A 16659-nucleotide genomic window follows, 5' to 3' on the forward strand; every position below is an offset into this window, starting at 1 on the left:
GATAGATGTTTAACCTGATGTAAACATTACACTATATATATATATATATATATATATGTGTGTGTGTGTGTGTGTACGTATGGAAACACTGCATGGTACTACATCAGTTTTCACAATTTTCATGTGTCAAAAATAATTTTTAAAAAGTCCATGAACCCCACGAAGACTTAAGTGTATATATTTTCCCAGGAATCTCAAGGTTGTATCTATGATCTTAAAAAGCTTAAGTAATGAGGTTGAGGATGCAGGTCATGGTAGAGCGCTTGCCTAGCGTGTGCAAGGCCATGGATTCAATCCCAAGTACTGCCCGCCCAAAAAATGGTTAAGTAATGTATCATGTCTACATGTTGCTGCATGTAGAAAAAAATAGCTTTATATATTACTTCTAACTTATAACTTTAAAATAATTAAGGAACAATTGTATTCTATATAATTCATTCTGTCTAAACTAAGATTATATCAATTAAAAAACATTATGCTATAGAAACATGCTGAGAATTTCCTAAGACAATAACTGTGACTTACATTGAAGGAGAGGAAGATTGTTCCTTACAATCTAAACAAGTAATGTCTCAAAGGCAATGATTTTAGGTGGAACCCAATAAAAGTGTCTGTAATCCTTAGAAATGGAGTGTTAGAGGGTAAGTTTCAGGACAAAAATTAACCCTTTTTTACAATTATGTATTTAGGCTTTCTTAGACAAGGTCACTTTGATGTGTTTGTTCAAATGACATAAGATGTAAAGCAGAATTTTTATTTATCTATGACAATTTATACCTGAAATAGTTCACTAACAAGGGGATAATGAAAAATGTATCTTCCAACTACTTCACTTTTCCAAATTCCTACTGACCTCAGAGAAAGTATAGACCATATACTGAATTCCAACATACTATGCATCTTTCATATTTCACTTCAAAACCCTGTATTATTATTACCACCATTTATTCATTTATTTCTGAGATGAAGTCTAAGTTGCCTAAGCCGGTCCAGAATTCCAGGGCTCAAGTGATCCTCCCACCTAAGCCTCCAGAGTACAAGGGAGGGGCTACAGACATACCCCATTTATCATTTTAAAACTAAGAAAACTGTTTCAAACTGTCTCAAGAGACTTTGGGCTCCATTAAGCTGTGGTAGTAATTCTTCCCCTTTGATTGTAGAGTTAGATATATATGTTATTAAGTTTGCTTTGAAGTTTGTTAATATTCCAAATGATACTTTGGGGTCTTGAGACAATTTGAAACACAATTTTTAGCTTTAAAATGGTAATAAGCTACCTTCTTGTCTTCTTTGGCTCTGTTCTCTTATCATCATCATCCCAGAGTAACTGCAATGTGCCACCACATCATCTTGCTTACTTATTTGTAATAGCACTCACCACATGGTAATTTTTCTGCGTACCTGGCTCTTCAATTAGATCATGAACTCTTTAGGGTCAAGGAGTGTACCTTATTCATCATTATCAATAATTCCCATCACAAAAAATAGGTGTTCATAAATGTAGGGATATAAATGAGACAACTGTATTGTCTTACTTTTCCTATCCAGAAATTAAGGTTACAGAAATCATTTTTCCACCTTCACAGTTGTCATAAAAAATAAATACAAAGACTTATTATACCCAAGAGTCCTGGACTTTATCCTTTACCATTCATTAGATTTATAACCCTGGGCAATGTAATCAGCATGAAAACATTGGTCAAAGGTAAGTTAATCTGTGCATAACCTTGTTGATCTGCTTGTTAGATTTAGTATCATTCTTAAATTCTGGGCGTAACAGTATAATTAAGAATTTCTGGCTTCATGAAATTAAGTCTTGCCTCTATTTTGGTGCTTTTCTCTGTATATTGGTATTAATAAGTGATTGATTGTTGGGGGGCAGGGGGTTCTAGGGATTGAACCCAGGAGCACTCAAACACTGAGCCACATCTCCAGCCCTATTTTGTATTTTATTTTACAGACAGGTCTCACTGAGTTGCTTAGTACCTCGCTGTTGCTGAAGCTGGCTTTGAACTTGTGATCCTCCTGCCTCAGCATCCCGAGCTGCTGGGATTACAGGCGTGCGCCACTGCACCTGGCTAATGAGTTTTACTATATAGAAGATTCACAATTCTGTGCATTTTTTTTCTTTAAATGTTTTCTGCTGTTTTATTGTGTGTGTTTTTTTTGTTTGTTTGCTTGTTTATATATGAGAGAAGTACATTATTCTACTTCTTTATGCCAAACCATTCTTCTTAACCAATATACATTTACTGGGTCTCTCAAGTATCTGACACCATAAGGAACAGAAAACAAATCTAAGATAAAATGTCTGCCCCAGAAGGAAGCTGACTATCCTCAATTTTACTTCACTTTCAGGAATGGTGGAACACAATTTGATCTTATACTCGGTATATCTACTCTACCTCTCAGATGCATTAAGTTTCTACATTTCAATGGCTACTGGCTGAGAAAGTAATAATTATGTTAATGAAGTTTGTAAAGATCCATAAGACTGCAAAATATGGGTATAGGGAGAGATCCAGAAACATCCCCCTTGGGGGTACATCATTCATGTATGCATAAATCTAAAATTGTGACACTGCCTCTAGGCAGGGACTGCAGACCTAGGGTCCAAGACTAGTGCAAATAATGACTTTGGATTTCTGGGATAAAATTTTGTTTCCAATTTAATTTTCTTTTTAACTTCAAGGAAGAAAAGTTTATGCATTTAATCTGCCCAATTAAGAAAAAAAATCTGATATACATATTTTTATAAACTATTCATGAAGACACATAAAAAATGAATTTTCTTCACCTGTAAGGGGTGGGATATCACGATTAACTGTTTCTTCTGCTTCTTCTAAACCATTATTTATCGATGGCCTCACTTGTACTGCTTGATTTGAGTAAGCTGCTCCATTAGTTGATGTTGTAGTACTGGTAGTGATCTCATCCACCTGTTCCATATCAAGTTGTTTTACTATCTCTTCAGCTTCCACAGCCTGTCCTGGGGAATCTGATCCTGACGTTCCTGCAATCAGAATTCAGTGTACTATCATCATTGAAGAACTCAAATATTTAGAAAAATTAAATGCAATTATCATTATGTAATTTATTTGGACTAATACTTTAGGAACAAAGCTAAGGATACAGCCTTTAGAAAGTCTTCTATACACTTTTCACAAAAAATAAGGATCAAGAATGTTTATGATCACCATTTGACCCAGCTATCCCACTCCTCGATTTATACTCAAAGGACTTAAAATCAGCATACTAGAGTAATGCAACTACATCAATATTCATAGCAGCTCAATTCACAATAGCTAAACTGTAAGCAACCTAGATGCCCTTCAACAGATGAATGGATAAAAAAGCTATGGTATAGAATATTACTCAGCATTAAAAGAGAATAAGATTATGGCATTTGCAGGTAAATGGATGGAGTTGGAGAATATCATGCTAAGCAAAGTAAGCCAATCCCAAAAAACCAAAGGCCAAGTGTTCTCTCTGATAAGTGGATGCTGATCCATGTGTGTGGGTGGGGGGTGATGATGGAAAAAATGGAAGAACTTTGATTGGACAAAGGGGAGGGAGAAGTGGGGAGCGTGTATGGGGGCAGAAAAGATGGTGGAATAAGATGGACATCATTACCCTAGGTACATGTACAACTGTACCGGTGTGACTCTACATCGCATACAACCAGAGAAATGAAAAGAAATAAAAAAGAATGTTTATGAACCACCATGTAACTCAGCTATCCCACTCCTTGCTATTTATCCAAAAGAACTAAAACCAGCAATAATTACTATAGCAATAATCACTCTAATGTTTATATACTTAACAGCACAATTCAAAATAGCCAAATTATGGAATCAACCCAGATGCTTGTCAATAGATGAATGGATCAAAAAAATGTGATATATACACAACGGAGTTTTACTCGGCCATAAAGAAGAATGAAATTATTGCATTTGTTAGTAAATGGATGAAAATGGAGAAAATCATGCCAAGTGAAATAAGCCACACTTAGAAAAATCAAGGGTTGAATGTTTTCTCTCATATGTGGAAGCTAGAGAAAAATAAGGAAAAGAAGGCAGTTGGGAGGTGAGGGGGTGTTGGATATCACAAGTATTTAGAGAAGATCAATGAACTAACAGAAGAACGAAAGGGAGGAAGGAAAGGAAAGGGGAAGAGATAAGGAATTAATTTAACAAAATCATGTTATATACATACATAAATGTGCTAAAGGGAATCTCACTTTTATGTATATGTATAAAGTACCAATCAAAAATAAATAAAGGAACAAAAGGAAGCTCAGTAGAATAGAGGAAGAAGAATAAAGGAAGAAAAGAGTAAGATGGGGGAATGGTGATTGAAATCAAATTCCTTGCATGTTTGATTTTGTCAAAATGAACCCCAATACAACATACAATTATACACTAATTTTTTTTAAATGGGGAGAATTTTTTTTGTCTTGTTTTTTTTTGGTGCTAGGGATTGAACCTATAGGTGCTTAAACACTGAGCCACATCCCCAGTCCTTTTTATTCTGAAACAAAGCCTTGTTAAGTTGCTGTGGCTGGCCTGGAACTTGTGGTCCTCTTGCCTCAGTCTCCAAAGTCACTGGGATTATAGGCATGTGTCACCACACCGATGAACACATTTTTTTTTAAGTTTCAAATAGTTCAGAAACACCTATTTATACTCAAATAAGAGTCATAATTTAGAACTTCTTTTCACTAAAGCATATATCATTTTTTAAGAACATACTATGTGCCAGGCATTTCATATATGTTCACTATTCCTAAACAACTTAAATTCTTCTAATTCAAATACAAGCATCCTAGCCATTGTAGGGAATTGTAATTTTTCAACCAGTGGCACTTATCCAAGAATAAGCTAAATGTTCCCCTAACCATAAGAACCTTTTTATTAAGACACCAAAATAATTACTCAACAAAATTCCATCTCAATAACAAAATCATCCAATTCTTCTTCCACAATGAAATGATCCCATTCTATTTCTGAAATCCTTCAAATGTCATTTTAAACAACAAAAATAACAAAACTTCCAACATTCACAATTTCCTTGTATTCTCTGCATTACTGCTTTAAATTTAACTTCTTTCCTAAAAGCATTTATTTTCCTGAGTTCTTTATACTCCCATGCCAAATATACTAATTGAATCAGAATTTATCTCCATTCCTACTAACAGATGACTGATTTTTCCACTAATAGAGGGGTTGGGGGTGGAGCCTGCTCTTTGAGACTAACATCATGTGGCTAATACAACTTTTCACTAATTCTCAATGCTCTCATCTAACATATACTATCAGGATCCTCTCAGTCACAGAAGTTCAACACCTGGCTATTAGTTCATCATCACTCTATTAATAAACATGGTATTTTTTTTTTTAAAGAGAGAGTGAGAGAGGAGAGAGAGAGAGAGAGAGAGAGAGAGAGAGAGAGAGAGAGAGAGAGAATTTTTTTAATATTTATTTTTTAGTTCTCGGCGGACACAACATCTTTGTTGGTATGTGGTGCTGAGGATTGAACCCGGGCCGCACGCATGCCAGGCGAGCGCGCTACCGCTTGAGCCACATCCCCAGCCCCTAAACATGGTATTTTATCTAGTTTTTTATTACAAATGATGCCAGTGACTCATCCAATGACTAATCTTCAAAGTTTTTGCTTTCTTGAGTTTTAAATATCTTCAAACTGTTCTTTAGCCATTATTACCAAGGCAATAAGCTGGATATTAACACTAAGAAACTGTTCATCTCTGAAACCTAAAATTAATATTAGGTTTAATATAAAGTTAACATTAATCTTACTGCAACCTTGTAATCTTCCAATTATCTATCTTATTCCCATTATATGTGATCATCATGCTTGATGATCCTAACACATCACTCATCAACTTCTTCCCCACTCTTCTCACCTAGACTTCATAGTATATCACTTAACCCACTTGCAAGCCAATGCTCTCAGCAATCTTGTTTCCGTGTCCTTCCACTGACATAAATCAAGAAAACCCTCTTGAATTATTATGACAGGCTTCTCAGACTACTAAAGGAAACAATACAATTATTAAAGTCTGGACATACTCCAGATGAAATTCCCCAATCTTAACTAGGCCTCTAGCATGTTGCGCAGCACTTTTTTGTCTCAGCTCCTTCCCAGAGGAACATTTTAACCCTTCAGTATTCTCTTCAAGTCCCTGCCACTAGTACCACCCCTATAAATAAAATAATCCTCTCTTTCAAAGAAAAAACTGTAACTACCAAATATCAAGTCTTTCTTCCTCAAACTTCTATATGTTAACCTTTGGAGTTTTTTCCCTCCAGCATTAGGAAAAAATGTCTTCCTATCCTATTTCAATTTAAATCCTTTTACCTGTTCTTTTGATCCCAGCTCTGTCAATGATCTCTAGACACTTTCTCCACTTACCTCTTTTTTTCAGTTTTTAACTTTTTCCTATATTAGATACTTCCCTGAGGCATAAAATACAAAAATATTTGGCTCTTACAAACTATTGATGGAGACTGTGTGACTTCTCTAGTTTTTCATTCACACTCAAGCTTTTCATAAAAGTAATCTACATTTGCTGTTTCCTTTCTTACTCTCCATTTTATTATTCTAACTCAGTAATACTGGGCTTCCAAATCTGAACCCTCCTCTGAAACTTTTTGGCAAAGAAACTAATGCCCTTCTAATTGGTCAGCTTAGTTATGTCCTTTCAATGCTCATTTCTTTTTCTTCTATCTTTATAATTCTTAATCCATGCTCTAGGTTTGAACAGTCCTTTCTCTTTTATTAAGTCTCATCTCGTGGCTTCCTCCATGTCTTCTTTTGTTGGCTGCTCTTAATTTTTCCAGTCCTTCAATGTTTCCCCGCAAAATTTTAGTCTTGGTTTGCAGAACTAAAATAAACAATTTGTTCCACTGGCTTCCACTGATACCAAGATGACAGCATAGTCTGCTGCTTAAACCCAGAAATCTGAAGTCAACATTGGAATGACAAAGCGCTTACTAGACATTTTAATTTTGTTGTTTCATGACATCTCAAGACCAGCACAGCTTGAATTAAACTCAATTATGTCCAGAGAGCTTTCTTCTTCTTTAATCTCTCTTTCTATCACCTCTAATCTGTGCCCCAAACTTGTCCATTTTATATCCTCTTCCTCTCTTTTCTAATACTAAAGTCTCATGGACTACTACAATTCTACTAATTTCTCCCAGCCTCCAGTCTCTTTAGGATCTAGCCTACATATTCTTGCCAAGTGATCATTATAAAACATAAATCTGACTCATCATTTCACTAGATTAAAAACCTCTCAGCCAATCCCCACTGACTATAAAGTTCAAACATTTTGTTAGCTCCATAATCTGCCTTTTTCATAACTTTCTTACCTTTCCCCTTTTCAAACCCAATGTTCTGTCTGTTCTAAATGCTGTGGAGCCTTTGCTCATACTGCTCCTTCCACCTGGAATGCTCTTTACCACCTTTCGAGATCCAACTTTTCTATCACATGTTCTGTGACTCACTAAACCCATCACCCACCACAGAGGATCACTCCATTCTCGAAGTATTTCAATGTTCCGTATCTCTACAATGTGCCTATAAAATTTATTACACTGATTTAATCATAAAAAGGAAACATTTTTGTAGGGAAAGAGGATCATGTTAATTAGCCCAGGTTTGCCTTGAACTTGTAATCTTCCTGCCTCAGGTTACCAAGTAGCTGGGTATACAGCACCATGCCCAACAAAAGTAAGATCCCTGAAGCCAGGGATCATGTGCCAATCATTTCTAAATTTCCAGTAACTAACAGTAAACATTAGAGATGCTCAATAAACATTTATTAAAATGAATGGAAATCCTCAAGACACTCCGAACACTTAAATATAATTATCCCACTTCATGGATTAAGAAGCACAAGAATTCTACAGTCCCTTCATGTGCTAATATGCATTATTTTCTTCCTCAGGACATTCTTGATTCTACATTATACAATTCTGCCTTTTTTTAAAAAATATTTTTTTAGTTGTAGATGGACACAATACCTTTACTTATTCATTTATTTTCATATAGTGCAGTGCCTTATACGTGTGAGGCAAGTGTCCTACCACTGAGCTACAGCCCCAGCCCCCATTCTGCCTTTCAAAAACTGCCCTAGGGGGCTGGGGTTGTGGCTTAGCAGTAGAGTGTTCACCTACCACATGGGAGGCCCTGGGTTCAATCCTCAGCACCATATATATATATATATATATATATATATATATAGAGAGAGAGAGAGAGAGAGAGAGAGAGAGAGAAAGAAAGAAAAGAAAAGAAAAGAAAAGAAAAGAAAAGAAAAGAAAAGAAAAGAATGAAAGGTATTATGTCCGACTACAGCTAAGAAAAAAAACAAACAAAACTGCCCCAAGGTTGAGGTTGTAGCTCAGTGGTAGAGCGCTTGCCTAGCAAGGTCTGAGGCACGGGGTTCAATTCTCAGCACCACATAAAAATAAAGGCACTGTGTCTATCTACAACTAAAATAAATACATACAAAAGCTACACTATCAGTTAAACAGTGGTGCATGCCTATAATCCTAGCAACTTGGGAAGCTGAGGGAGGAATGCAAGTATGAGACCAGCTTCAGCAACTTATTGAGACCCTGTCTCAAAAATTTTAATCCCAGTTGGCTCAGGAGGCTGAGGCGGGAGGATTTTGAGTTCAAAGCAAGCTGCTGCTCTAAGCAACTCAGTGAGACCCTATCTCTAAATAAAATACAAAATAGAGCTGGGGACATGGCTCAGTGGTTGAGTGCCTCTGAAGTTCAATCCCCTAAATAGATAGATAGATAGATAGATAGATAGATAGGATAGGGCTGGGGATATAGCACACAGTGATTAAATGTCCCTAGGTTTGATCTCCAGTACCAAACAGATGAATAAGCAAAAAATAAAATAAAATTTGCATTATCAAGCCTGTGGACCCAGCCACTAACAGCATTCAGGCAAGTTTGAGGTCAACAAGGGAGATTTAGTGAGATTCTGTCTCAAAATTAAAAAGGGCTACGAATGTGGCTCAAAGATAAAGTAATTGCCTAGTATATGTGAGGCTCTGGGTTTAATCACCAGAACCACCAGGAAAATAAATACCCCCACCACACACACACACTATTATTCAGCAACATAATTAAGGCTGGAATTTAAGTAATTAGGCAACACACATTTTCCATGTGCACATACTGTATCAAAAATAAAGACTATCCTTTGCCCTCAACTAACCTAGAAAATAAACTATCATAAATTAAAACACAGTATAGTATAGTAAACAAGCTGTTAAAAAAAAAATGAAGGGTGGGCTGAGGTTGTGGTTCAGAGGCAGAGTGCTTGCCTACATGTGTGAGGCACTGGGTTCAAATCTCAGCATCATATATAAATCAATAAATCAATAAAAGTCCTGTCAACAACTAAAATACTAAAAAAAAGAAAAGAAGGGGCCAGGTAAAGGCATGTACTTAGTAGGCTGTGGCATGAAGATCCTAAATTTGAGGCCAGCCTGGGTAATTTAGTGAGACTGTCTCAAAATAAAATGAATGATGAATGAGGCCCTGAGTTAAATCTCTAGTATCCCCAGCCCCCAAAAAAGTAAAGAAGCAAATTTGATTTTTTTTAATATTTATGTTTTAGGTATAGATGGACACAACACAATGCCTTTATTTTTATGTGGTGCTGAGGATCGAACCCAGGTCCCTGCCCGTGCTAGGCGAGCGCTCCACCGCTGAGCCACAATCCCAGCCCCAAATTTGATTCTTTTGTAAAGACTTTATATAATAAAATCTTTGATTCATTTGAATTAGAGTATTATTTACTACCTAAGAATAGTATTAGAGTACTATTAGTACCTTAATTCAAATAAAACAAATTACTATTTATCTAGATTGAAGATAACTAGGAGGAAAAAAAAAGATAATAAAACTGCATTACAAAAAAGTATATGGTTTCAGTTTAAAGGTATTTAATAAATCTGTAATGTCACAGAATACTGGAAATGTTTCTGGGTTCTCTGCTATATATTCTTTAAGAATTAAAGAAGTTGGGCAGGGCGCAGTAGCACACACCAGTAATCCCAGCAGCTAGAGAAGCCGAGGCAGGAAGATCGCAAGTTCAAAGCCAACCTCAGCAAAGGCAAGGCACTAAGCAATTCAGTGAGACCCTGTCTCTAAATAAAATGCAAAATAGGGCTAGGAATGTGGCTCAGTGGTCAAATGCCCTGAGTTCAATCCCTGATTTAAAAAAAAAAAAAAAAAAAGTGCATATATATATACACACACAGGAGTCAATCAGGCTAGGGTTATGGCTCAGTGGTAGAGAACTTGCCTAGCACGTATGAGACACTGGGTTGGATCCTCAGCAGCACATGAAGATAAATAAAATAAAGGTTTGTGTCTATCTACAACTAAAAAGAAAAGATTAAAAAAAAAGCATTATAGAAGTCACCCCAATAATAATAAAAATAAAAATTATCCCTCTAGACCAAAGTCTTATCATCTAGATTTTCAGATAATGAAAGCATAGAAAAAACAAAGTAATTATTTCAGTAAATTAAAAAATACTTTCAAGGAACTGTACATCTTTAACAAGTTCATAAAACAAATAAGATGCTGACAAAATATGGCAGTAAAATTAAAAAATCTTTTTAAAAATTATGAAGGTTTAAACCCTTCATAATTTATTAACTTCATAGTTTATTAACTATAATTTAATAATATTATAGTTAATACTTAACCATATGAAAATGGTTTATACATACCATTTTTATTTGCTGGTGAAAAAAAGTTGAAGACAGGAGAAAATATGGTCCCCAACAATGTAGTCCTTGGAGGACTGCCAGAGGAAGGATTTTCTTCTAATTTCCCATTTTGTTTTGCATGTTGATTTGTCATTTCATAACTACCAGCTTCTAAGAAAGAATAGAAAAAAAAAGGTCATAAACAGTGACTTTCAGAAATTACACATAAATCATTTTAAAAATAACTTTTCTCCCCTCAAATATTTGTGAAAACTAATTAACATTCAGGAATGATTAATAAAGAAATACTGAGGTAAATCATTCGTAAATCAAATAATCATAAAGTAACGCTTTATTACTGTTAACATTTATTGAGTGTTTTTCAAAGTAAATTTAAATACAAAATTATACAAATCAAAAGGCTTCAAATTAATATAGTGTAACAGAAAATGAAAAAAATTCTTTGTAAGAAAGTAAACAAGTTATCAGTATCAAAAGCATGAAGGCAAGATTCTGTTTTTGATTATACTTTGGAATGCTGCCTACTTCATAAAACCTTCCCTCATATCTTTCAAAGAATGACAGTTAAATCATTAGAGGCAACCTGGCCCTACTGAAGGTCAAATACAGCTGTGTCAAAAATTACTTATTAGAGCTGGAGAGGTAGCTCAGTGGTAAAGCCTAGCAAGTACAAGGCCTTGGGATTCAATCCCCAGAATGACAAAAAGAAAAAATAAAACAAAACATGAAATCTGAGCCATTTCAGAGTGGTTAGGAAGAATAATCTTATAAGTAAAAAATTTCACAGATATTTGGGAAATATAAAACAAAAATAAAATGAAAAGTTTTGACTTTGACTTATCCTCCACAATGTTACCTTTTTGATATAGATTTAAAAACAAAACTAAACAACAACAACAACAAAAAAAACTTGTTTCTCTCATTCCTTTTTTTTTCTCATTTGGTACCAGGGATTGAACTCAGGGGCCCTCAACTACTGAGCCACATCCCCAGCCCTATTTTTGTATTTTATTTAGAGACGGTCTCACTGACTTGCTTAGTGCCTTGCTTTTGCTGAGGCTGGCTTTGAACTTTCGATCCTCCTGCCTCAGCCTCCCAAGCTGCTGGGATTACAGGCCTGTGCCACCGCAACCAGCTTCATTCATTATTCATTATTTTTTAAAAATTACGTATGTATGTATTTAGGTGATACTGGGGATTTAACCCAGGGGTACTGTACCACTGAGCTATACATTCATTCATTAGTAGTAGGGATTGAACCCAGCCAGCGGTACTCTAATACTAGGCTACATCCCTACCCCTTTTTAATATTTTATTTTGAGACAAGGTCTTGCCCAGTTGCCCAGGCTGGCCTTCAATTTGTGATCCTCCTGCTTCAGTCTCTTAAGTCACTGGGATTATAGTGTACACTACCACACCCAGCTTAACTTGTTTATCCCTCTTTCTTCTCCTCTCTGTCCTAAGTGTCCTTTTCTCCATATTGATCTCTTTAAACAATAAAGACACATTACTGCACTGAGGGAATGAGGAAAGAACTGTTATTGCTCTTGTGTGTAAAACAGTTTTAGTTAGCTTGGTGAGGTGGTGCATGCCTACAACCCAGATACTGGCAAGGAGGCAGTTCTGAAGCAGGAGGTCATATATTCCAGGTCAGCCTCAGCAACTTAGAGGAACTCCATCTCAAAATACAAAATGCAAAGGACTGGATATGTAGCTCAGTGGTAGGGCATCCCTGGATTCAATTCCCAGTACTAGGGGAACAAGAGAGTTTTAGAGCACCTCATGCTCTAAAATACTGTTCTTTATAGCTTTCTCTGCTTGTCCTTATTGTTCTTCCTATTGATTGTGAGGAACTTCTCAGCTATACAATAAGATATTGACAGGATGTATCAATAGCTGTATTACTGACATTTGGGCCTGATAATTCTTTATTGTGAGGGGCTTTACTGCATTTTAGAATGTTTAGTAACATATCTGACATCTAACTGGTAGATGATTGTTGCAACCCCTCCACAGGTGGTGACAACTGTGAAGGATTCCAGATAGTGACAAATGTCCCATAGAAGCAAAACTACCCCTAATTGAGAAATGCTAGTCTAAATGATCTAAGTACCCTCTGAGCTCATAAGTAGCATGATCCAGAAACAAACTTTTTGTACAAGTTTCAGTTATATTAAGTCACAATTATTACTGCTTTCAGAAATCAACTTATTAGAAGTAAAAAATGTTGATTCTTGGGGCTGGGGTTGTGGCTCAGTGGTAGAGGGTTGCCTAGCACATATGAGGCACTAGGTTTGATTCTCAGCACCACATTAAAAAATAAATAAATAAATAAAAATAAAGGTTATCACGTTCACATGCAACTAAAAAATTTTTTTTTAATGTTGATTCTTATACACTTTTTTTTTTTGGGGGGGGGGATGCTGGGACTTGAACCCAGGGCCTCTGGCATGCTAGGCAAGCACTTCACCACTAAGATACATCTCCAACCCCAATCCATATACATTTTTTTATGCTAAGTAGTATAAAGCTAATTATTCTGCCTTTATTTAATTCATCAAAGTAAAATATTTTAGAAAGATATATTTTCATTTCACTTCATGCTACTAATACTGAACACAAAAAAGATCACAAAAATAAGGAAAAATTTACTCAAAGTAGATTTTTAAAACAGACAAGGAACATGTCAAATAAGATCTCTGCTTACACCTAAATTAAACAGTATCTAAATATTAACAAACCTCCATTTACTTGACTTTTCCGTCTTACTCGAGATATCTGTTTGTTAGGCTTTTCTCCTGTTCTTGGTGATGATGTGATCAAATTATTATCTATATCACGTTCAATTCTACTCCGCTTTGAAGGATTTTCTCTCTCTTCCTTAAGACAAGAGGAAAAAAATATGCACTGAGCACAATTATTCTGTCTTACAGGTTATACTTATAAAATGATAAAATATGGTATAATATTCTTTATCCTGGAGAAACAAAATGCAATTAATAGCAAAGAGTGGCAAAAATGGAAAAATTTTTAGTGTTCTTCAAATATTAATGCAGTTAGAGTACACAAATATAATTAGAACCTTTCTCAAGGCTCACCTAAATTTTCCATGCTATGGAAATAATGAACTGTACAGTGTGCTCTGAATTTTCAGCCAATTTCCCCTTATTTTTAGAACTGTTTTAAAGAACAGAGATCATTTCCTTGAGCACTCGGGAAAGATAGGAGAGGGAGCCTCATTGAACTTGCTGGCCTGCCACTACCACATCTCTACTGTTTATCTCAATTATTTAAATGGCCAAATTAACACCAAGGAATCTACTCCTTAGCAAGAAGCTCTATCTTATTTAGGGCAAGTTCCCATGACAAATTTATACTATGCTTGCAGTATAATTGACTTAAATAATATACTTCTGAGCATTAGCCTGATTTATTTTTCTCCATTTATTTATTAGTTTTTGCAGTGCTGGGGATAAAACTCAGGGCAGTACACTTGCTAAACAAGCATCAACAGCTAAATCACTTCCACCCCTATTTTTCACCATTTATACATCTTCTGTTTTGAGAATTTTTCCAGTCATCCACTAAACAAATCATTGTATTGTAATATTGCCCATGATGATTTAATTAACTACATAAAATCATTTGATAAGGATTAGAATTTCAAATTTACATATTCTATATAATTAATACATATCAACATTTGTAACTGGAAGAACTTCTCTACTTTTTTGGTGGGGGGGGGGGAACCGGGGACTGAACTCAGGGGCACTCAACCACTGAGCCATATCCCCAGCCCTATTTTACATTTTATTTAGAGACTCTGAGTTACTTTACACCTCACTTTTGCTGAGGCTGGCTTTGAACTCGTGATCCTCCTATCTCAGTCTCCCTAGCCACTGGGATTACAGATGTGAGCCACCATACCCGGAACTTCTCTGCTTTCTTATAACACAGTAACTAATAAAATACACTACTATGCATGTTCTTTCTCTTCTTTTTTCTTCTTGTGGTACTGGAGATTGAACCCAGAAACCCTCTTGTCATTGAGATACATCCTAAGACAAGGTCTCACTCAATTGCTGAGGCTGGCCTTGAACTTGCCATTCTCTTGTCTCTGGCTCCCAAGTCACAAGGATTACAGGTGAGCACCATCAAGCCCAGCCTACTATACTTTCTGAAGGCTGAATATTGTTGAATTATTTCTGAAATAAGCTTGGTATTGTTAGTGGTAAAATTTATAATTTCAGTTTTGGGTCAAAAAAGAAAAAATATATTACTGCAAATATCATTCAATATGGAATTTTCCTTTTACTCAGCAATTTATCTTAATTTTAGGTCGCTTGATCAAAACAATATGGCATTACAAAAAAAAAAAATAATGATGATGCCTCAGTAATCCATAACAAAATTCTTCAATGTTTTACCATTTGTTATTTTACTGTATTTTAAAATGATTAACGTGAAGTCTCATATCTCAAACATAGGATTTCCATTATCAGAAAATATATGTCTTTATAAAGTCCTTTAAGAACAGAACTATTGCAGCAAAATTTAAATTACACTAAGCTCTAGTTTCCCATGAAGTAGTTTCTCAGTACAGCTGCTATAACACAAATGTTACATAGATTCTTGAAAACCCTGCACTGATACAATGATAAAGATAACAAGACTTGTGGGGGAAAAAAATGTGTCTTACAAGGGATAGAATATGTTGGAGCACATTACTTAAGGCTCCTGTACATTTGTAACCACAGCACTAACAAAAACACTGATTGGGACCTTCAGCGATAACTTGGACACTACCCTCACCCTCAGGTAGCTAAGAGTAGCTGGAATGTTACCTCAGGGTATAATTTAAAAAATGATGAAGTGGAAACAAGGGCTTACAGGACTTGAACAGTAAAGCCTTAAGCCAGTAGGGCTTCTATTAAGATGGGCACAAAAGGAAATACACATTGCCATTTTGGAAGAGTTCTTGTACACCTCTGGGGGGAGAGCACCCAATGTAGATTATCATTTTAACTTTAATAAAGCAAAGAAAAGCAAAAATACCAGTGAAAGGGTATTTGCTTATGCAGTAGATGAACAGAAAGTTTCTTGTTCCTTGATGAATTATAAAATTCAATTCCCATTATTCAGAACCCTCTGTCTAGTTCAAAGGAGAATTATATATAAACCAACATAGTATCCATGTTATACTGATAAAGTTCTCCTATTTAACAATAGTGTATAAACTAACTGATGTTGCAGAGGTTGCATATATTGTAACAGAACAGACTTTACTGGGTTCAACTGAGAACATATTTGAATACTTTAGCTTATATCTCTAAAAAGAATCAGAAAGTCAAGACTAAAATTCTGCAGTCTGACAGTCTTACTCTTCAGAACAATGCATTCAAATGTCTGATGATCCAATTCTGAAAGACAATTTGTAAGCCAAGCTTTTTTGAACATTCAAGTAGTCATATATTGCATTTCAGTCAGTGATAAACTGTATATATGACAGTGGTTCCATAACAGCTGAGCTGATGTAGTGGTCTAACCCTTTACTTATGCATTTGTGCAAATGCCATTATAAATAAATCTATGGAGCTGCCTGTCATATAGTACAGGACATACACTTATATGTAAGTGCATAATACTTGTAAATGATAATAAATAACTATTGCTGGTTTATTTATTATGATATATTTTATCATTTTAGAGTATATTCCTTCTACTTATAAAAAGGATTACTTTTATAAAGAAAAAAAAGGATTACTATAAAACGACATGCCCTACTGCACAAAAGCTAGCTCTCATATTTTGTACTTACCACCCCTTTTTTTTTTTTTGTAGTGCTGAGTAATAGGCAAAAACTCTAGTCACTG

At 35.4% G+C, this 16659-nt stretch overlaps 1 protein-coding gene across 4 annotated transcripts in view; it reads right to left on the reverse strand.

Moving 5' to 3' along the window:
* The window catches only part of CTDSPL2 (CTD small phosphatase like 2), an 82451-nt gene that overhangs the window by 30135 nt on the left and 35657 nt on the right, over nucleotides 1-16659 (reverse strand). For 3 of the 4 annotated variants that reach the window (XM_081288799.1, XM_081288800.1, XM_081288798.1), the window contains 3 exons: nucleotides 13528-13666; nucleotides 10787-10936; nucleotides 2798-3013 (listed from right to left, as the gene is read on the reverse strand). In XM_081288799.1, coding sequence (XP_081144925.1) covers nucleotides 2798-3013; nucleotides 10787-10936; nucleotides 13528-13666 — 505 coding nt within the window. The remainder of the gene's footprint in view (nucleotides 1-2797; nucleotides 3014-10786; nucleotides 10937-13527; nucleotides 13667-16659) is intronic. The other variant, XM_081288801.1, reaches the window with a different exon arrangement.

This window comes from Spermophilus citellus, assembly GCF_964194105.1.
Source record: "Spermophilus citellus genome assembly, chromosome: 4".
NCBI classification, from domain to species: domain Eukaryota; kingdom Metazoa; phylum Chordata; class Mammalia; order Rodentia; family Sciuridae; genus Spermophilus; species Spermophilus citellus.